The sequence below is a fragment of the Pan troglodytes genome, chromosome 1, assembly GCF_028858775.2.
Source record: "Pan troglodytes isolate AG18354 chromosome 1, NHGRI_mPanTro3-v2.0_pri, whole genome shotgun sequence".
NCBI classification, from domain to species: Eukaryota; Metazoa; Chordata; class Mammalia; order Primates; family Hominidae; genus Pan; species Pan troglodytes.
The window spans coordinates 120,519,314-120,542,555 of NC_072398.2; the positions used below are offsets into that span (position 1 = coordinate 120,519,314).

At 38.1% G+C, this 23,242-nt stretch overlaps 1 protein-coding gene across 3 annotated transcripts; it reads left to right on the forward strand.

The window, feature by feature from the left end:
• Window positions 1–296: 296 nt before the first annotated feature.
• On the forward strand, window positions 297–22,550 carry KCNA3 (potassium voltage-gated channel subfamily A member 3). 3 transcript variants are annotated; one of them, XM_524797.8, is made up of 3 exons: window positions 297–4,609; window positions 7,745–7,866; window positions 16,502–22,550. In XM_524797.8, the coding sequence occupies exon 1, from the start codon at window positions 1,273–1,275 to the stop codon at window positions 2,998–3,000; it is 1,728 nt and encodes a 575-aa protein (XP_524797.3). In that variant the 5' UTR covers window positions 297–1,272; the 3' UTR covers window positions 3,001–4,609; window positions 7,745–7,866; window positions 16,502–22,550. The 3 variants fall into 3 exon arrangements, with proteins under 3 accessions (XP_524797.3, XP_009427918.3, XP_054541525.1); XM_009429643.5 differs by having other exon boundaries at window positions 7,748–7,866; XM_054685550.2 differs by lacking the exon at window positions 7,745–7,866 and having other exon boundaries at window positions 16,502–17,111.
• Window positions 22,551–23,242: the final 692 nt, after the last annotated feature.

Here is a 23,242-nt window from a genome sequence, read left to right on the forward strand (position 1 = left end):
TTGCTAAAATTTCTGGAAACAAATTGTGTTCAAAGTAACCACAATAATTTGGAAAAATAAGTTTAAAGAAGATACATGTAAGTTATCTCTGGGCCCAGATCAAGCAAGAGGTACAAGAATGAATGTCCTTCCAGTTTAACAACTAGAGCGCTGCAAATTCCCTACCACAAGGGCAGTGCCAAAATATTAAGTAAAAAGTCTAGGTACAGGTCCTGCTCTCATCCCTTCCACGACAGGCTTGAGTCATAAAGCTGGACTTTCTAACCACACAACTTAGACTTCGTGAATTTCCTTTCCCATTTTTCCTCTTATTTCCCCGCCAACAGGAAACCTGTGTAGTGGATAAAGACCAGGCTGTCACCACTAATCCCAATCAGAAACTTGGTCCTTGATTCTTCCCAGTGGCCGACATCTCCGCTGCGAAAACGGGTGTGAACTATTCACTAAAGCAGCAGGGCCCGAACGCCTTTAACAATCCATTTCCTTCGGACTCCGTTTGCGAAGCCCATCAGCACCCATTACTCCCTTTGGCTTCGCATCCTAGCAGAAGCTAAATTGTTTAAACCCCCGCTCCTCCCCAGGGTTTGGCGGTCCTCGACCCTCAAGGGAACCTGGGATGCCGGCGCCAGGCTTGCCTCTGGCCCAGGGCGCCCGCCTGGCCTGCACTCCCTCCCTGGACACTGGGCCCGCCTGCCCTCCCCGGGCTGTACCTAGGGGTGTGGAGGCCAGGGGGCCGGCGCCCGCGGGGCCGCGGCGGGAGCTCTCCCGGCCCACGGGCCGAAAACCCTGGCGACTGGGACGCGGCCAGGCGGGCCGGGGGCGAGGGGCGCTGACCAGAAGCGGGCGGAGCCTAGGGGCCCGGGCCGGCAGCCTGACTCCCCGTGGGCCGGCTCTGCTGGGTGGGCATTCCCGCGGGGCGCCGAGGTACAACATGAGGGCTCTTTCGCTGACACCGAGGGGCCTTGAGGGCTGCAAGAAATGCAAGCCCGGCGGCTGCCCCCGAGAGCGGGACGCGCGCCCGCGCGGTGGGCGGGAATCCTAAGGGGACGCGGAGGCGGGCGCGCGCCCCGCAGGGGAGGGGGCGGAGAGCGCGAGAAGGAGGGAGGAGGCGTCTCCGTGCGGGAGCCCGGCTGACCGCGCCAGACCCAGACAGAGCATCGCGGCTTTGGCTGCAACAGGCGGCGGGCTCGGCTCGGGGGCGGAGGCGGCGAAAGGGCGGGGAGCGCGAGGAGGAGCGACCTGGCCCCACCGCTGCCGCCTCTTCCCCGCCGCATGGACGAGCACCTCAGCCTTCTGCGCTCGCCGCCGCCGCCCTCAGCCCGCCACCGCGCCCACCCTCCCCAGCGCCCAGCGAGCAGCGGCGGTGCCCACACGCTGGTGAACCCCGGCTACGCGGAGCCCGCCGCAGGCCGCGAGCTGCCGCCCGACATGACCGTGGTGCCCGGGGACCACCTGCTGGAGCCGGAGGTGGCCGATGGTGGAGGGGCCCCGCCTCAAGGCGGCTGTGGCGGCGGCGGCTGCGACCGCTACGAGCCGCTGCCGCCCTCACTGCCGGCCGCGGGCGAGCAGGACTGCTGCGGGGAGCGCGTGGTCATCAACATCTCCGGGCTGCGCTTCGAGACGCAGCTGAAGACCCTTTGCCAGTTCCCCGAGACGCTGCTGGGCGACCCCAAGCGGCGCATGAGGTACTTCGACCCGCTCCGCAACGAGTACTTCTTCGACCGCAACCGGCCCAGCTTCGACGCCATCCTCTACTACTATCAGTCCGGGGGCCGCATCCGCCGGCCGGTCAACGTGCCCATCGACATTTTCTCCGAGGAGATCCGCTTCTACCAGCTGGGCGAGGAGGCCATGGAGAAGTTCCGCGAGGACGAGGGCTTCCTGCGGGAGGAGGAGCGGCCCTTGCCCCGCCGCGACTTCCAGCGCCAGGTGTGGCTGCTCTTCGAGTACCCCGAGAGCTCCGGGCCGGCCCGGGGCATCGCCATCGTGTCCGTGCTGGTCATCCTCATCTCCATTGTCATCTTCTGCCTGGAGACGCTGCCGGAGTTCCGCGACGAGAAGGACTACCCCGCCTCGACGTCGCAGGACTCATTCGAAGCAGCCGGCAACAGCACGTCGGGGGCCCGCGCAGGAGCCTCCAGCTTCTCCGATCCCTTCTTCGTGGTGGAGACGCTGTGCATCATCTGGTTCTCCTTCGAACTGCTGGTGCGGTTCTTCGCTTGTCCTAGCAAAGCCACCTTCTCGCGAAACATCATGAACCTGATCGACATTGTGGCCATCATCCCTTATTTTATCACTCTGGGTACCGAGCTGGCCGAACGACAGGGCAATGGACAGCAGGCCATGTCTCTGGCCATCCTGAGGGTCATCCGCCTGGTAAGGGTCTTCCGCATCTTCAAGCTGTCGCGCCACTCCAAGGGGCTGCAGATCCTCGGGCAAACGCTGAAGGCGTCCATGCGGGAGCTGGGATTGCTCATCTTCTTCCTCTTTATTGGGGTCATCCTTTTCTCCAGCGCGGTCTACTTTGCCGAGGCAGACGACCCCACTTCAGGTTTCAGCAGCATCCCGGATGCCTTCTGGTGGGCAGTGGTAACCATGACAACAGTGGGTTATGGCGATATGCACCCAGTGACCATAGGGGGCAAGATTGTGGGATCTCTCTGTGCCATCGCCGGTGTCTTGACCATCGCATTGCCAGTTCCCGTGATTGTTTCCAACTTCAATTACTTCTACCACCGGGAGACAGAAGGGGAAGAGCAAGCCCAGTACATGCACGTGGGAAGTTGCCAGCACCTCTCCTCTTCAGCCGAGGAGCTCCGAAAAGCAAGGAGTAACTCGACTCTGAGTAAGTCGGAGTATATGGTGATCGAAGAGGGGGGTATGAACCATAGCGCTTTCCCCCAGACCCCTTTCAAAACGGGCAATTCCACTGCCACCTGCACCACGAACAATAATCCCAACTCTTGTGTCAACATCAAAAAGATATTCACCGATGTTTAATATGTGATACAAGTGACATGCTGTGCTCAGTATTGTGTGGAACGTGCCCCCTTGGTCTGCCTATGCCCTTGTTTTATACATTTCCAGACCATTCATCAAGGAAAGGACCTGAAGAAGTGGAAAGCACACTTCATTCTCCCTCTCCCTGCTGCTTCATACTGAAACAGGTGCCTGTTTTGCAAGTGGGCTGCATTCTCTCAGCTCTCCTTTTCCCTCTTACCCTCTCTCTCTTAACATTGTAAACAACAGACTTACATTAAACTTCATTTCTAGTACACGCCCTATTTTAAAAAGAGCAGTACATCCTGGGAGGAAATGAAACTAAAGAACAGTTAGAGTAACTGTTTAACCTCAGAATTTTAAAGGCAGTTGTTTCTTTCCTAAGCACATCAATTCGTAGTAAATGATGCTTCAGTTTGATGGACCTTTCAACGTTATTTATTGAATATGTATTTCGGTTGCCTACCCTGTAGATATGTGGATGAAGAGTCTAACTAGAATATGACTTGTAAACCCGCCATGAGTTATTTGGTTTTTGACTTAAATTCCTATTTGAATCCCCTTTCCCGGAATTTTAAGTGTCTCTACAACTTTGAATAAAGGGAAATGCCCAAGATGTCCTGATCTGACTAATTAGTTTAATTCTTTCGGGCTTGCTAAGCATTTCTAAAGCATTAGACTAACAGATTCCAGTGAAGTTCTGTGCATATGTCCCAGCCTCAACAACTATCAAAGTCTAGAAACAGATGTTTTCAGTGTTGCTGAGAGAAACAAAAAATTTCCTAATGCATCTGAGAGATAAGCTTCGGCAGTATCACAAGAAGATTAAAGTGGCAGACACCCCTTCCAGCGGAAGTTACTAATTCGGACCTGACTGATGCAGTTTCCATAGCAACCCATGTTTCCTGGGAAACCCGAAAAAGGTTGTCATGGCATCTCTTGCTCTCTAGCCCCACCTCCCAGCCCCTGCCGTTTCCACAGTAACCTTTCCAGATGGTTCCTACTTAAATGATTTCATAAGGAAAACCACTGTTTGAATAAGCCGCACAAAAAATAAAGTTAAGTCTGAGACTCTAAGGAGGTGAAATGAATCCCAAATGCATTTTTTAACTATGAAAATCATTATGTCATTCCGTAATGACTGAATCAAGGAGGAAAATATGGTGTTTGGAATGTTAGATATTAACCACAATAAGGCATGATCTGGATTAAATGCCATTTATTAGGCAATAATTTTTAAAGATGCTTCTCTACAGTTTTCTTTCTCCAAGAACTTTCAAGCCAACAAATGAAATTTAAAAGCAAATGTAAAAGTGTTCTGTACATAAGCAAATGAGAGATTCCATCAGTGTGCCTGAAACCTTACTACAAGGGACCTTCAGGCATTCTCTTTAAAAAAAAAAAAAAATACAGATCCCACAACAGCTCTGTCATCATCACAGCACTTGACAAGCTAAATAAACTTCAAATAAATAAAGGATGCACGTTTAAAACTGAGTGAATTGCAGACAATCAATTAAAAGGAGGGACTGGAAGTAACCAGATCTTGGGAGAACACCTGCAAGTTTCAGCCATATGCCAAGGGTTGCCAGAAGACAGACAGAATCAGGTGAGCACTCTGTGATCTACTGGGAGCAGTCCCTTTTGTTATCCAGAGCCAGGGAACTGTCATTCATATATAGACTGATGGTATTTGCCAAACCAACAGTTTTATCTTAGTTACATGCTTGGTGTCTTTTTAAAAATAATTTACACCTTTCTCATTTGATTTCCATGTTGCTAACTGTCGTTTAGTTTCCATTGTTTATTACAAAAGGATGAAAAAACAGTCATTGCTCTTCAGAATAACCTTCACCCAAGCCAAACTGAAAATTATTCCATTCCTTTTACTAACCCACTTGGCCTCCAAGCAACCTGTTTCCCTTTAAAAAGGATAAATGGCAGAATCTACTGCTGTTAGATTATTGGTCCAATTTTAATTTACATAATTATTTAATAGTATGCAGTGGTACAGTTCTTTGAAACAAAAAATGGTTACAAATAAGAGTAACATTTTATTTAAACATAATCATCTGTTTCATATACATTATATAAATTATACATTATCTACAGTTGTTTTTTGGTTTTAATAGCATATAACTATTCTATCCTTCCAGAGTAAATGAGAGTAACCCTATTTTTAAAGCCCATAAAGTATTTTCAGTTAGGAGTACATTTATAATGCATGCATTGAAGAGAGTGGAAAATAGTGATTGAGACTATAAGAGAGAGCTGAGGAAGGAAAAGACCAAACAAATAGAGGCAAGAAATCTAAATATACCTGGTCATAGATTTGTTGTTTGTTTTTATCATATATTTGTTTTTATCTATGTATATCTAAGTAGGACTTTATTATCTAGTTTTCTTTGCTTTTTGTTTGAGTTAACCTTTGACATTGATCTACCTCTTGACCAAACTTTTGGTACCCTTAATGACCAGAAACTATTTTTAATGACACATTCTGATAATATGTTAGATACATTGTAACAATTACATTAAAATAATTTTTGTATCTGTTCTTAACATAGAGATGGAAGAAGTGCAATGACAATTTTATTCACATTTATTCAGGAGATGTAGAAACCTTGATTAGTTCTATACGTAAATTATGGTTGTGCCATAATCCTTATGGTTATTAAATGGCAGTAATTTAAAGGGGGCCTTTGTTCTTTAATCCAGAGAAATATCCTGGCTTTTGACTCATAACTTTGAGGTAATATGATTACTTGTAGTCACCACATTGTAAGTTCCCTAAAGGATATAAGCTCTGTGTCTTGAACGTTTTGGGTACTAGTGCCTAGCACAGAATGTGGCACCTTTTATATTTGTTGAGTGAATGGCTGTTATCTTACATAAATGTTATTTCCAGGCTTTTAATAAAGTGGTTAAAAGCATAAGCTCTGCAGTCATATTTCCAGGATTTGAATCCTGACTCTGGTATATGATCTTGAACAACTTACTTAACCTCTCTGTGCCTCAGTTTCTTTGTTTGTAAAATGAGGGTGATAAACAGTACTTCACAGGTTTATTGTGAATAGTAAATGTTAATACAGGTAGAACACTTAGAAAAAATAATTCCATGACACGGCATCAGAGATTTTGCTAAGAGATTATATTGTGATCATCACTCACAAGCATTGTATAATTAATACAATGCTTTGTGAATATGAAATACACAAGTAATCAGTGTCTTCCTATTTCCTTTCTATTATAAGAATAATAATTACCATTTATTAAGAGTCAACCATGTCCTGGACACTTGTCAACTCTGCAAGGTAAGTGCTATTAAACTCATTTTAGGAGGGCATAAAATAGATGCTTAAAGTTAAGTGATTTCCCTAAGACTTCACAGCTAGCAGGAGACTCAGTTATGATTTAAAGCCAGGTTATTCTGTCTCTGAAACACATGCTACTTTTATTAGGTGACTTGAAAGACAAAATAAATCTCTTATGCTTTTAGACTTGGCTTCAGCCCATGTCACTAATTAATGAGTTCATGTAGATAACATATCTCCAGAAACCTATTTCATTTCAGTATACTGAAAATTAACCTGTTTAAAATAAGCAGGTATTTTAACCAAATATAAGGATCAAATATAAGTTATTTAAATAAGATGAAGAGATTGACTTTTCTAATAACAAAGATTATTTTCTTATGGTTGGTTTATCTAGATTTAATCTTAGAAAGTATAACCAGTCATAGTAGTGTTTAGTGATAACTGCTATGACAATGGACATTTTTCACTTTTAAGATTTTTCTGTTTTCATGTGTTTTAATCAACAATAGATGATAGCATTATGCAAATTAGTTTTCTATCTCCTTATACTTTGCTTCATTTACTGAAGAACCATACCAGAAAGTTGTGTAAATATTTTGACTCTCCCTTATTAAGAGGGAAGAAATTATTCAGAATAGAAGTATTAAAAGCAGAATGAGATTGCCAGTTCATTGAAACTTGTGACATTATTGCCTTACCTAACCACTCCATGGATCTTTAAGGGCATCTGTGCTCTAAAGAAATTAAAATATAATTTTTCCTACATAATAGCTGCAGACCCTTCTCTAAGTTCTTAAATCATTTATGAAATGAAAAATGGATAATGATTTGGGCTTAGAGCAAAATTCTAATGAGCCTACGTTTGCACATGCCAGCTGGCTTTGCCAAACTACAACCTTCACTGTTGAGCTCAGTTGCACATCTTAGGTGTTGAAGAAATATACAGATGTCTGTGTATAGCAAGAGATTCATGTGAGGAGGTGTGACTGGATCAATGCACACCCATCAACACCCTGGGGAAAAATGTATATGCCTTACAGCTGATGAATCCAGATAGAAACATGGAAGTTAACATTGTTATTGTTTTATTTCTTTTATGATGTTTTAAAATGACATGATACACCAACTGTGGTGATATAATCATAGACACCTAGGCATAGGAGGAAGCATTATGTCAGTTATTTCTAAACTTTGAAATAAAATTTCAGTATTGAAATTTAAATGCACATTATGAAGACATTTAAAATTATGGTTTGTTGGCATAAAACTTGTTATTTACCTTTTTGGCATATAATATACTCAAGTATTTGTTTTGCTATAGTATTTAAAGACAATGTATATAATATATACTAGTAGTCTATTCCTTTGAGAACCATAACTATAACTTATTGACTTCTATACATTTAAAATTTCAACATTTTCTACAGCAGTTCCAAGTCCTTCCCACCTCTCAGCTGTGAATAGAAGTGATAACCCTTCCCACTAAGAAATGCAAAGAAGCACACGTGCCCCATAATCTGAAGACTTATGGAAACACTGTGAGATAGAGGTGAGGAGCATAAGAATGTGGAAGAGGATATTTAGGGCTGCATTTTTACAGTGGGAGCTTTTTCTTTGTGTTTTGTTTTAGGCCTTTTAAACTAAGGAGGATACGATTATTGGTTTTTGTACTATTCCGTATGGGTTTGGGGGCAATTCTATATATATTAATGAAATCACTTGTTTTTATATACCTTTAGGAAGTGGTTGATAACCTTTGAGAGAAAGTAAATCAAAGGAGGCAGGAAAAAGGGAGCAGAAGCCAATCAGAGCCCAGACCTTACTATTGTGACTCAGCTCTTAGCTTTCTGCCAGAAAATGGCCATTGCTATATAGCATATGATAATAGTATTCTTTATGTACTCATATTCAGTTTGCAAGTATAATTTAAATGATTCAGACTGGTTAGAAAACTTTCAGATGTTTGTCTTGATTTTTAATGATGTCGTGAGCTAATTTTCAAAATTGTGAAGAAAATACATTTTAAAAAGAAACGTTTTCATGATTTTACTGGGTCCTTTTGTACCAGATGTGTTTTTTCTTCTGTTTTAAAATTTGCACCATTAGCCATCAAATGCATATTAAGAAGAGATCTGGGAAAGAGCCTCCATCATTTTCTTGGGATCCATGTTGTTATTGTTGTAACCTAAATAGAGTGAAATAGGAACTCTGCCCTAAAAAGTAAAGCCTGGAATTCTGGTTGCTAGCAATATAACACTTAAATGGAGAAAAAAATGATATTTCATCATATCTAAAGAATGTTATGAATAAATTTGTTCATGCAAGACTCTGACTTTGCAGATACAGGGGTCGTACCTTCCAGTATGGTGATAGTGATTGGGGAGAAGCTTTTTCTCTTACAGTGAGCTTCCAACCTCACACCCACTCCTAATATCATAGCACAAAGGCTCTTGGGAATCTCTATGGAGGCCCCCACCCACTTTTTAGAATGAAAGTTAGCATCATGCCTACATGTTTTATATCAAACAGCACTGTTATTTCATTTGTCTTCCATTACATTTATTTTAAACTTCTGTTCATTATGGAAGTCCCTCTGAATCCTAAGGTTCTTATTTTTATACATTTAAACATGTTCTTTAAATTAAAACATAATTAATTTGGAAGAGAAGCAGTGGGGACAATTTATTACACATACACACACACCCCTCACCTGTTCATAGATTACTTCCTATCCTGCAGTACATTTACTTTCTGTCTATAGATCTAAATGGTGTCATTTTTTTCTGAAAATTAGTGAATTTCCAAAATATTGGTTTTCATTCTGTATGTGCAGCATAAATATTTACAAATCATTTTTCTTTTTTTCCAGCCTTACTTAAAATGCAGGTTTATTGCCTAGTGTTCTCAATGTATTTATTAATGAAATAACATTCATTGAAATAGTAAATATACTCAACCTATCACCAAATTTTGTCATTTAGCCTCCCAAATATCTCTAAAAACAGCCCACTTTACTGTGGCACTGCCAGGACCACTCTAATCCACACTGTCATCTCTATCCTACATAAGTGTGAAGGTCTCTTAATGGCATCCTCACATTTCTTGTGGCCAGTCTGACCCTTTCTCTTCCTGGTAGCCAGAATGATCTTTTTGAGACCAAAATCTGATTATATAACCCACCCCTACTTAAAATTCTTGCAGGGTCTTCTTGTTTTTAGGATAGAGGCTTAAAGGCTTAGCATAGCTTTTATGGCCCCACATGATCTCATATCTAGCCTTACCTCCTCTTTGCTTATATTTCTCCCCTCCTTCTTTTGTGCTCCAGTCACACTGGTCTTCTTCCAGATACAGGATAAGCTCCCTTTCCACCTTAAGCTAATGGGGATCTTTGCAAATATTTCACTGCCAGCCTCCTCTTTCTCTCCTCACCTCTTGACTTCTATTTTTACTTCAATACTCCTCCAAGGCATCTCTCATGACTCTGGTTTTTTCAATTCCCCTATTATAGTATAGTAGTTCATTAAATTTAAGATGCCCTTGATTATAAGAAATACTATTATTTATGTGCTATTTTTTACAAGATTTCCAATTGTAAGGATAAAGTACCAGTGATTTTAAGGTGCATCCCAATTTCATAGATGCTCAAATCTAAAAATGTAGGTCTTAGAATGCATTAAATATAGTATGTTATCTTGACATAGCTGTAATTTTATATTTATTTGTGTTATATGATTAATTTCTGTTTCTTCCATGAAAGTGGGGACTATCTCTCTCTTTGTTCACCACTGAATCCCTTCCCACTCTCTCCTGAGTCTGCTCCAAAAGGCTCTCACCCCGCTATCATTCCACAAAAAGTGTACTTGGCAAGGTCACTGGTAACCTCATATAACGATACCCAGTGGACATTTCTCAGTTCTCATTTCTATTTGACCTATCAGAAGCATTTGGCATGGTCAGCTACCTCTTCCTAAGAAGACTGTCTTCATTTGACTTCCAAGATACCACACCGGATTTTCTTTCTACCTCTCTGGCCTCTCCTTCTTAATCTTATTTACTGGTTCTTTCTCATCTCTTCGTTCTTCATTCTGTCTTATTCTCATAGCTTTAAACTATCTGTGTATGTAAATTTGTATCTCCCACCTAGATCTCTCCCCTGAGCTCCTGACTGAATTTCCACCTGCCTACGTGACGTCTCCACTTGGATATCTAATAGACATCTCAAACCTAATATATCCAAAACTGAGCTTCCGTCCTTCTCCCCTCTCTAGCCCATCAAGCCTGTACTTCCTGCCCTCTTCCCCACCTCCACTACTGGCAGCTTCAATTTTCCAGTTGCTCAAAGTAAAATCCTTGGAATTATCCTTGATTCTTCTTTTTCTCTTACACCCCTTATTTAGTCCACTGTGTTGACACTTCTAAAATGTTTCAAACGCCTTACCACTTCATACCACTTCTACTGCTACCACTTGATCTAAACCATCATTATCTTCACCTGAATTTTTACAGTAGCCTCCCGATTGGTCCTCCAGTTTCCATCCTTCCTCTTATTTGAGTCTATTCTCAACATAACCAGAGTGATTCTTTAAAAACATTTATCAAGTTATATTACATCTTTGTGTCAAGACCACCATTTGGCACCCCATTTCACACAGAGTACTAACTAAAGGCTTTTTTACAATGGCCTGCAAGGCCCTGTCTCATTTTGCCCTCCTTACCCTTTTGACCTAATTTCCAACTCCTCTCCCACTTGATCCTGTGCTGCAGCCACACTGGCCACCTTGATCTTCTTCAAATACACCAGGCGTGCTCCACCTTGGGGTCTTTGTATTTATTGTTCTCCCTGCCTGGGATGTTCTAGCATCTGATAGCTGCATGGCTGCCTCCATCACTTCCTTCAGGTGCCACTTTCACATTGAAGCCTTCCCTAGCCACACTATCTAAAACTGCAACCTCACAACACTCTCTATATCCTTTCTCTTCTTATTTTTCCCTCTAATGTATCAGGTATTTTATTTATTTTGTTTATTGTATGTTTTCCATTCCCTTCCATGAGGACAAGGAGTTTTGTCTGCTCAGTATGCTGTATCACCCAAGACCTGGCATAGTACCTGAAATACAGTTGGTGCCCAATAAATATCTTTTGGAAGGAGAGATGAGAGGAAGGAAATTGCCTTCCAATTTGAGGTGTTTTAACCTATAAACAAAATTTTCATGTCATGCATCTATGCTTCATTTAATCACTATGTGGCTTACACTCCTCATCATGCTCTGAAGGACAAAATTCCTTGTAATCAGTTCACTGGAGAAGGCTTGCATTTGTGAAAACATGCTCCAGCAAGTTTTCCACAAGAAATATTACACCACCCAATTATGGGGATGGAATCCTTTAATGTAAGTAACTTAACTGTTACCTTATATGAGATATCATTGAGGGTACCTAGTCACTAAGGATACCTGGAAGTTAGAATGCTTCACAAAGACCATGTTTTTTCATACATAATAGCTAATAGAGTGTTTTTAATCAATGATAACATAAACATATTGACTAATTGACCAGGACAGCACAGCAAAATCAGAACGAACAAGTAATATCTACAAAAGGCTTATCTATCTAGCAGACATACTAAGAAACTTCCCTATAAGTTCAGTCTCAGTTTCAGTTAATGATGAGTCCTGAAAATCCATGGAGTCTTCATTATTATGGAAGCTGATTGAATCAAACATTAGATTTCACTAGTGAATCACATTACAGAATTACAGAATTACATCACTGTAGATATGGCCTGACTGGGTATCTTTTGCAAAATGTAATTAACATTACATTTTAAAATTATGACATTTAAAAATTAGCTATTTTTTAAAATAATAAAAATTAGCTATTTTTTGAAGTGATTGTTCATACATGAAAGCAGATGGGGACATTTAAATCAGTTAATGAAAAGTAAGAGCAGATTTGTAGAGTGACATTTATAAAACGGTCAAACTTAAACTACTTCTAAATAATAAAATGGAAGGTGAAGGCAATCCAGTAGCATTTGGTTCTTAGTATTGGGAGATTCCTAGCGGTATTGAAATACCAACACATATAGTATGGAATGACCGAAACTAACTAAAGCATTGATATGACCACTGCAGATAGTGCCATGATTTTATGTAATATTGTAACCAAGGCACTTTCCTCTGCAGTAGGAAACGAGGCTTCTTCTAATAAGAATAGAGAGGAACTTTCTCCACACCGCTTTTGAATTTTCTCCTTTCCCTGCATTTTCAGGCAAACCAGACCAGAGAATGACTTGACTGTTGCCTCTGCATATCGAAGTGGCACAATTTCCTTACCAAATGTGTCAACAAATTTGAAACTAACATATGTGCCTGAGTTTACATATGTGGACCAGCAGAAATTAGAAACTCTTTCTCCTTACATCACTTTATGCAGTTAAGCTCACATAGGATAAAGATCATTTTTCTCTTCTGAGAAAAATGTTAGGGGTTTTTAAAGAAATGACACAAAATATAGGATTGAAATCTATAGTTTTATTTTTTTCTGGTTTTGGGTAAAGGATTGTGACATTGTTTATTTTTATGATTTAACTCACTATGGGTTTTACTGGATTTTCTATTGTAACTTTGTTTAGTCAAGGTATTAGACATTTAAGAGGCAGCCTTATGTGCCATTACATTTTGTATTTACCTCATGTCTGACTACAGGACAATAAAATATCAGATAGTCATGAATACATTTCTTCTATAAGAAATTATTATGAAAAGCTTGTTAAACAAGAGTGACTATGTGTCAGACTTCTAAAGAGCAAAATTTACTGGGTAACCAAAAAGTACAGACAGAAATAATTACTCCAAGCAAGAACTGTTTGAATTGCTTTATACCTAGAGTCTGTAGATCTTTTCCCTGCAGACCTTTTAACTGATTTTAAAAGAGCATTTTATTGTGTGACCATATAAATTGAAGATATTTATTATTAGTAGACCTAAATACAGCTCAAAGTAGTATCAATTATACCTCATAGCTCATTTTCCCATGACTTTCTAGATTTTTTTAAAAGCTCACATCTTAACATATTACTGACTTTAATTACTGAGTGAGATTAAAGGTTTTTGCTTGCTGAGAGTACATAATTTTCAAGACTTCAATCAGAGAATTATATATAATCGAGTAAGAAATCTTTCTAGTCCATGAGCTTATTCATTACCATTTACTTGGTAGAACTGGTAAAACTTATTGGTGTGCAGCTAACACTAAGTAATTTAACAGATGTCAAAGTATATAGACACATGAAAACAAAGTTCCCATATAACTACATGCTATAGAATGACTTCAACTCTTTTCTCATCAAATATAAGTTGATGAGACTAACAGTTAAGTAAGCTAGGTTTCTGTACTTCTTTCATTTAGGCCTTTTGGAGGTATTAATTACTTCTTCATAAATTGGATAATTATTGAAATTTGACTATTCTTATTCTCTTTTCTTGTTCTATATGTTGGAACATTTATTTGGTAAATTATCTTCAATTATAGGTCACTGTTTTCTATTGTACTTCCTTTCTCTCATTTTATAGAATCGATTTTGGGTCCATTCTTCTAAGCCTTTCAACCCACATCTTAACCACTAATATAGACATTCTGATTTTTTTTTTTTTTTTTTTTTGAGACGGAGTCTCGCTCTGTCACCCAGGCTGGAGTGCAGTGGCACTGTCTCGGCTCACTGCAAGTTTTGCCTCCCGGGTTCACGCCATTCTTCTGCCTCAGCCTCCCGGGTAGCTGTGACTACAGGCGCCCGCCACCACGCCCGGCTAATTTTTTTTTTTGTATTTTTAGTAGAGACGGGGTTTCACCCTATTAGCCAAGATGGTCTCGATCTCCTGACCTCGTGATCCGCCCACCTTGGCCTCTCAAAAGTGCTGGGATTATAGGCGTGAGCCACCGCGCCCGGCCGACATTATGATGATTATCCTGCTATCACTTTTATTTTTGTTTCTGTTGAATTACCACCCCCTCCACACCTATACTTTATTAGGATGCCATGCTATACCATTCTTATTTAATAATCTCAAGAGCCTTGAGAGGCAGGTATTAATACATGAGGTTGTTTTTTAAGGCCCAACATTTTATATAAAAAGAATGTAACAGCAGCAAGACAAGAATAGCTTAATGCAGACTTCTCAAGGTAAGCAAAGCTGCAGTAGCATTGAGCAGATCCTAGGCACTTAGGAAATAATATGGATGCTAGGTCATTCATGTTACTTGTGATTTCTTATGATTAGTAGTCATTAATAACTATTAGACCATTATAACTTTAAAACTCTGATAGTGAAAATTAAGCATACTGTGAACGTACTCTTTCTTTCTGCCTAAAATCAGTGTTAAGACTTTTAAAATCACTGATGAGCAGTGATCTGTCTGCGAGATCAAGGTGACCAAGTATATAATCCAGGCCAATAAGAAAAAAATTTCAATAGATAGTTAATTGATTGCCCAGCACACAGTAGGCATACAGTATTTAATTTAGCAAGTGAATGATTCTTCCATCAAAAGCACACTCAAATTCCAGATCACCATCTTTGGGCATTTACCACTGGTTTTGGGCACCTGCTGAAACCAGGAGTATATATGGGAAATAGTCTTCTCTACATATTGTGATGGATGATATTCACATATTCAAACCCAGAGCTGGGTTTATAGCATCTTTTATTTTTGTCTTTATAATTTCTGTCTTTATATTATATAGTTAGTAAATTTCTAGAATACATAAATCTAATTTTTATATATCCATTTATGTATTCAACATGTATTTACTGAGTACCTCCTATGTGTCAGACACTACCCAGGGTGATAGAGATTTATTCATTAATTCAGCATATAAAGTGTCTACTATATGCCAAACACTATTCTAGATTCTGGATGTAGGAAGTGAATAAGACTATTGTATAGCTTTATCCTCTTCTTAAGAAATATTTTGCTATCAGAATTTCTCAATAATTATTTTGGCAGTTAGGGAACAGAAGCACCAAACCTTTAACCTTTATTTCTTGTCCTGGTCAAGTGGTTATTATTGTCTTAATTTGGGAAATTTTAAAGTGGTACATAACTGTGCAGAGTTCATATTTTAAAGAATCAACAGACTTAAAAGTTATTTATAATGAAGAGATAAATGATAGGAATGTCATCCTATTAGCACATAGAACATGGTTTTCTCAGCACTTATTTGGTGTCTTGTGTCTCTCTCTCTCTCTCTCTCTCTCTTTTTCTCTCCATGACACTTAGCGTTGGATTTTTATTCACTTCAAGAGTTCTCATCATAGATTACCACAGTAAGATGGGCAGCCAGGAAAAAAAATCCTTGGAAATACACTGAGAAAATTAATACATACATTTTTCTAAAAATCAATAGGCACTCAGAACCTTTCGATGATTCTAAGGCTGAAGATAAATTTTGTGTCCAAAAGCAAACTATCGCACTGGTTTGGACTACATTTCAAGATCATTATTAGTAGAAAAATGTCTATAATTTCAGCATACTCCAAAACGTTTTCTAACTTACAAATTAAAAGAAATATGTAGTTAATACATTTAGACAATTAAATTGCTTGAGCTTTTCAGGGTAACAGTTTTTAAAAAGCAACATTTAAAAAATAATTAATGAATGGAACATTTTCTGTTTTTTTTAAAAATTATACTTTAACTTCTAGGTTACATGTGCACAATGTGCAGGTTTGATACATAGGTATACATGTGTCATGTTGGTTTGCTGCACCCATCAACTTGTCATTTACATTAGGTATTTCTCCTAACGCTATCCCTTCCCCAGCCCTCCAGCCCCCCACCCCCCAACAGGCGGATGTTCTCTGCCTTGTGTCCGAGTGATCTCATTGTTCAATTCCCACCTGTGAGTGAGAACATGCGGTGTTTGGTTTTCTGTCCTTGTGATAGTTTGCCGAGAATGATAGTTTCCAGCTTTATCCATGTCCCTCCAAAGGACATGAACTCATCCTTTTTTATGGCTGCATAGTATTCCATGGTGTATATATGCCACATTTTCTTAATCCAGTGTATCATTGATGGACATTTGGGTTGGTTCATGAATGGAACATTTTCTATTGACATAAAGTCTATAGTTTTTTAAAAGTTAAATATACCTGTAAATTATTGTGTTTACTCTGTCTGACAGATCCCTGAAGAGCCCCCCACATAAAGAACTGTAGAGCTGCACTGACCAGTAGGATGCTCCATTTTAAATTGCCTGGATCAAGAATGCAGTAGCAGTTATATCACTGATGGGCAGTGATCCATCTGCCAGCACATATTTTTATTTCAGTTGACATTAAATAATATGTCTCTAACAAATGCTTTATATAAAGGGAACAACTCTGAAGTTGGAGGATTCGCTTCATAATGCGTGCATATAAAAGACATTTCATCAAGAGATGAAGAATGCTAAAAATATTAAGGTATCATTGCAACCTTTTGACATTTTGATGAAATCGAATCATCCAAAAACTATAATCAGTGCTGCAGATAAAGAAAGCCTAAAATTTGTTTCTAGCAAGCCAACTATTACTGTTTTGTTTTTTTTTTTTTCAATTAAGTAGTGGACTGTGTTTAATCATGAGATATAGTCGTGTTATATTCCATGTTCTGGGTTATGTGCAACTTTATTTGTGAAGGTGTGTTTTGTACCAAAGGCTCTCATACATAGATTAGCCCATTTACATATAAATAAGTGAAGTCTACACTGTGCCCAAATGAATGGTATTAAAGACAGACTTGCCTAAAAGAAATGTGCCTTGCTTGATTAAACATTCTTTTATTTTTTAATTCAAAATGATAAATTTGCAAATTAGCCTTATAGGTTTTAGCTGAGCTGAACTTGACAAAAATGTATTAGTACTTATTACATGTTTTAATATTCTATCTTAATTAAAATTGTAACATTTAGTTATACTTTCAACAGTTCATATATAATATATTCATTTAATTTTGTTTTCATGGGATGTTTGGTGTGGTAAGACAAAGCACATTCTTAAAGATATATATAATATTTCATCTAATGTTTATAGCTTTTCCTTCAAAATTATATATGTAAAAGTTTCCTTAACTCATTTTCTATTTTTATATTCTTTTAGAAATGGAACTCTTTTTCAATTAAAAAAAAGTTTTAGTTGGAAAAGAGATTTAGGAGGTCATGAAGATGGCTTCCCATTTGGGGACATTTCACTTCTGTGCCATTAATGTATTTACTGTGACATTTCAGCAGAATGGTAGCTATTTGTATATTATTTCACAAGCCTTATGGAAAGTCAAACTGTGAAAATTTATTATATGGAACCCTTTTTTATTTCCATATTTTAGTTTCAAAATATACCTGAACAAATACATAAATAACCAATCCTCTGTTACTTAAATGTATAACCATGCTATGTTATAATAAGAGCACTTGTAGAATTTTAGTAACTATAAAAATATTTCAGTAGCAAAGCCAAGATTATAAATGTTTTGATCCCCTACAGAATGGAGTAAAAGTGATGAATTGCATTGTATGAGAATCAGTAACTAAAACAATCTTATACCTGCAGCCAAACAGATAGATAAATAAGAGATACAATCTAGGTAACTTTCTTTGAGGCAAAGTCTACAATGAATGTCTCACAATCTGCTGGTAATTTCTTTGTGTCAAAATTTTGAGACTAGATCACTACAGGAAAAAATGAAAGTCTGACAGCTATCTCAGATTTGAGCTATGTGAACTTTTAGTCAAGATGATTTGTGATTAAAGTGAAAATTTAGCCACTGCCTTGTCTTTGTTCTATGTTAGCCCATTTAGTAGAGATATGGGCCTGGAGAATAGTCAGTCCATTGCAGCAAACATAATCCTTATAACTAATTATCACAGCCTGGTTAACAGTAAAGTAATGCACATTAGCTACTGGGATGATTGAAACAAACTGATCAACGGTGTTACAGGAGGTCTTAGATATTCAGATGTTTTAGTAAGGATCAGTAGGTGTTACCAAAATAGACACAAAAACTACCTTTATAAAACACGAATGAAACAACTGTATGCATTATAGTATATTTAATATCTGAATTATTATTACAGGTTACAGTTTCAAATAAAGACAAAACCTGGATTTTTGTGATAAAAGCACAGGATGGTGTCAGATGAGTAAACTGTTATACTGAATATGATTCACAGAAAGGATAGTAAAAATGCTACTGGTTTAGATAACAGTAGACCAGAATATTTATTCACCTTCTACCTGTGGGACCTTAGGTAAATCTGTTACATTACTAGGCTTCAGTTTGTAGGCTTGAATTGCAAGATGGGCGTGCTGGATTCAATGATCTCCAAACCCCTTACCAGTCCCCAAATTCTCATTATACACATTTGAGAAATGCTTTGAAGAAAACAGGGCCGGGTGCGGTGGCTCACGCCTGTAATCCTAGCACTTTTGGAGGCCAAGGCAGGTGGATCACAAGGTGTCAGGAGTTCGAGACCAGCCTGGCCAACATAGTGAAACCCCAACTCCACTAAAAATACAAAAATTAGCTGGGCATAGTGATACATGCCTGTAGTCCCAGCTACTCGTGAGGCTGAGGCAGGAGAACAGCTTGAACCCAGGAGGTGGAGGTTGCAGTGAGCCAAGATCATGCCACTGCACTCCAGCTTGGGCAACAGAGTGAGACTTTCTCTCAAAAAAAAAAAAAAAAAAGAAAACTTAAGTACCCAGATTTTCTTACGCAGGAAAGAAACATGAAGTAAGATTTAAGCCTTGAAAGTATCATAAATATATCATTCTTCAAATTGATTGTGATGAAAAGAGATAGGATTCTTTCTCCTTAGAATTTTCACTGATCTATAATGGGATCAAAAAAGTAGAAAAATCAGTCTGCAGAATGAAAACAGATTAATGAAATAGCTAGAAAGGAGGGGAGAGCATTTGTTTAGTTAAATGTTAAGGTAACTTGAAAATTGTCTATGAAATGCTAAAACTGTACCAGAGCCTTATTGCACACTCAACATTTTAAGCCTGGGAGCAGGGGAAGGTGGGAAAAGGTTGGAGTGATAGAAGTGTTTGCCTTATGATCTCTTGACTCCTTTTACACAAGAAGCAGATTGGTAGAGCTTAAGCAGGTGTCTGTGCTGTGGTGCTGGCTCTGCCAAAAACTCTCATATGCCCTAGGAAAGTTCCTTTAACTTCTCTGAGCCCAAGTTTATCTGTAAAGTGAAGACTTTTTAAACTTAGTAATCTGTATGTCTCTTCATCTCTGATAATTCTATAATGTTTTCAGATTGTTATATGTGTACATGTACATGTTGCTCCCCTCTAGTCACTAAGATGCCACATATTTCTACTTGAGTGAACAGATTGCAAGTCCAAATGTTCTTGTTTCTAATACTAATAATTGATCTCAGCAAGACATAAAAAAGTAAAAAAAAAGTAATCTTACCTTTTATTTTGACCTTGGCTTTAAATTATTATGATTTATCATTTCATCTTTGAATGCTGAGTGAATTACCTAAACAGAATGTCTGTTCCAGTTAATCTTCTCTTTAAATTTTTGTAGTTTAATAAACATGTAGCAAATCAGAAGCAAGTATATCATGCTTATCGATGAACTGTAGCAGATTGTAATGGTGCATTTTTGTCACATTAAAAAGTTAATGTCCTTTTGGTCCCAGAAGCAATTACTATAATTTAAAATAATATTCACACAATTTTGTGAATGTTTTTGAATACAAAGGAGGCCTAATACAGCCATATCGTAGTTCATTTTGCTCAGGAGTGAGAAACAAAATTCAGGGATAACCCAAACATGTCTGTTTGGCAATAGTGGATAGTTAGGTAAAGAAGGGTTATAGCTTTTGCACATCACAGATAAGAGGCGACTATACCTATTGAAAAACAGCAGTATATTCTGGTTCTTGCTTTTATGATGGAAAGATATTAGAATGATACTAAAATTTGGATGCTCGGGAAATTGAATAATACAGAAATATTTTGTCATACTGAGATTATTTGTCCAGAAGTTTAGTCTTATATCCCTTCCATTCAGAAAAGGGGGCAGTTTTTAAAGGCCTCTGTCATAAAAGGAAATGTATATTTTGACTAGTGGAGCAATTAGTTAAAACATTTAATCTGATCATTTTGGTTTTATGAATCTGAATTTTCACTTTAGGTGTAATTGAGTCGCTTATGTATTACTGTGATCTTTGTGAGAAGTGATTTCGTTCATTTTTTTAAATTTGATGAAACTTGATAAATGGTGATTCTAGCATATTGTGTTAATACTGTATCTTACAACAATTTGTGAACTGACCATCATAAACGAATCATAGTAGTATCTCTTCTGGTAAGTTGTTTCTATATGTGATCTCTTAATGCTGGGTTTGGGGGTGGGGATGGGGTTAAGTATTTAGTTTACTTTAAACTGTCAAAGTGTTTTTCTTAAATGCCATAAAATTGTATGAATATAAGCCAAATAAGAATATTCTCTTTTTTCACTTTTAAGGGCACTGTATAGACCATTTTTGAAACTATCCCACAGAATGGTATAATTTCAGTTTAAAAGCTCTTACACACATACACACACACAAATATAAATATATATATACACATTCAAGGGAAAGCAAACAGTGTATGTAGTATTTCTAAGTGACATGCTACGTGTTATAAGAATCTATTTTTGAAATCTTATACAGATTATGCAGAAGTCAGAATAACAAATAAAACACCTCAATTTTTTTATAGAGTCTAGCGTTAGTTTACTATAAGATTTGCTTACATCATACTTGCAAAGATCATTCACATAATTTATTTAGCGTTGAAAATATTTATATGAAGTACTAATGTCATCTGAAGTTTAGAGATTAAACAACCAAGGTTTAGAAAGATCAAATGACTAGTCCAAGATAATATGGCCAATAAATGGCTCTAAACCTCCTATGTTCTTTATACTATTCACTTTTTGTCATGTTATTTTTATCCTGTCACTGCCATTATCTTTAAAACTTTGACAAAAATTTAATTTTAAAAGTTACATTGGGAATTTTCAGATTTTAGTGCAAAGACATTGTTGCTGTTCTTGTCAGACCTTTTCAGATACCTCCAGACTATAGCCCTTCCACAGGGTGATATTCAAACATTTTCCACCTAAAACATATAAGTTTGCACACCCTGACCACAGACACTGAATTCACTTGATGTCAGAATGCTAGACTAAAAGTTGATCTTCTTGACTGACATTTCTAATCTCCCTTTTTAAAAATCCATCATAAGGACTGACTTCTGAACAGTTGAATAAAGCAGTAATCAATCCAAGAAACTGCATCCATTCTGATTCAGAGGAAAAAAAAATCCAACCTAGCGACCATTTTTCAGCATACTGTATTTCATCACATTTATTCTGTGATTAGTGGAGGACAGAGAAGAGGGACTGGGGAGAAAAACTGCCTTTATTTTAAGAAAGCTCATTTCCTGTAACTATTCAAAAAGAATTGATTATCAAGTGTTAGATAACAATATTACTAACATTTATCACAGTTCAAATATTTAGTAAAATTTCTCCACATATTTAAAATTTTACTTAAGAATTTTCCCAGTTAAAATATAATGACTGCTTAGTTTGAATAAGGAAGACATTCCTTTCAATTCATGACACAATAGCACATTTTTATTCTTTTCTCAGACAGCAGAGAGACACTGTTACTGCTTTCCCTTGTAAGTCAACAGTCTGTGATACATGCTGTACTTTTACTGATTAGCAATGCAATGTTACTGTGAATATTTAACTAGAACTTATTATATTGGAATTTAAAATTTTCTAACATTGAATTTAGTTCTCTTCATCAAATAAGCAAGCATTATTTTTATGAAATGAAATAATCATTCTTAAGCAGTGATGATAATGGAATTCTGAATAAGATGTAAAATCAAACCTTCTATTTTTTCTGTTTATCCTTTGACATTGAGTTGTTTTAATTTATTACATATTATTAAGTTGAAATAAGCTTTATACCATGTTCTCTGATGTTCATGTCATAATAATTTTGGGCCTTTTGTTAAGTGAATATCAGAAAATATCTGTGAGTTTTGATTATGTGATATTTTCATCTGATTGATTTTTTAAATTTCTCATTGGATTTAAAGTGTTTTCTTTGCTAATGTTATATACAGAATTCAATAAAAGACCAAAAAAAAATCCTGTTGCGCATATTACTAATTAGTTGCAAATGACTTCCTTCCCCTTCTTTCCTTTCTTCCTTCCTCCCTTCCTTTCTTTCCTTGTTTTCTTTTTGCAAAAGAGGAAACATCAAAAGCTGGGCTGTTGTCAGTAGCTCAAGCATCAGCTGCCTTTGAGACCAGCTCTGCAGGCTTTTGTGTATTCTCCCACATGACTATAGTGAAGACTTCTGTGTATTACACTTAGCAAGCCTTTTGAATGCCAACATTCACTAGGTTTCTTCCATTGCTCCCTATCTTACACTGTTGGAGGCCCAGTAAAGTCTCAAGGAAGAAAAAACTTATTCACAATAGTCTGTGCCCTTATGCTTTGTGCTAGTTATATGAGTAAATTATGGCACAGCACATGTACATTATTTCATTCACAAATAAGTATTGGACATCCATTGTGTGCATGACCCTGTTCACAGCACTGTCAGGGGGGTATGAATGTTAATATGTAGGTGACCCTGCTCTCAGATATATGCGTGCGCATATATATATACATATATGTATATATACACGTGTGTGTGTATATATGTGTGGAGATATATATATACACACACACACACACACACATATACACACACACACACACACACATATTCCCAAGCTAGTAGGTTAGGATCCTCTTTAGATCCAGAATGGTCAAATATTAAGCACATTTTGTTTTCAATATTTATTCTCTA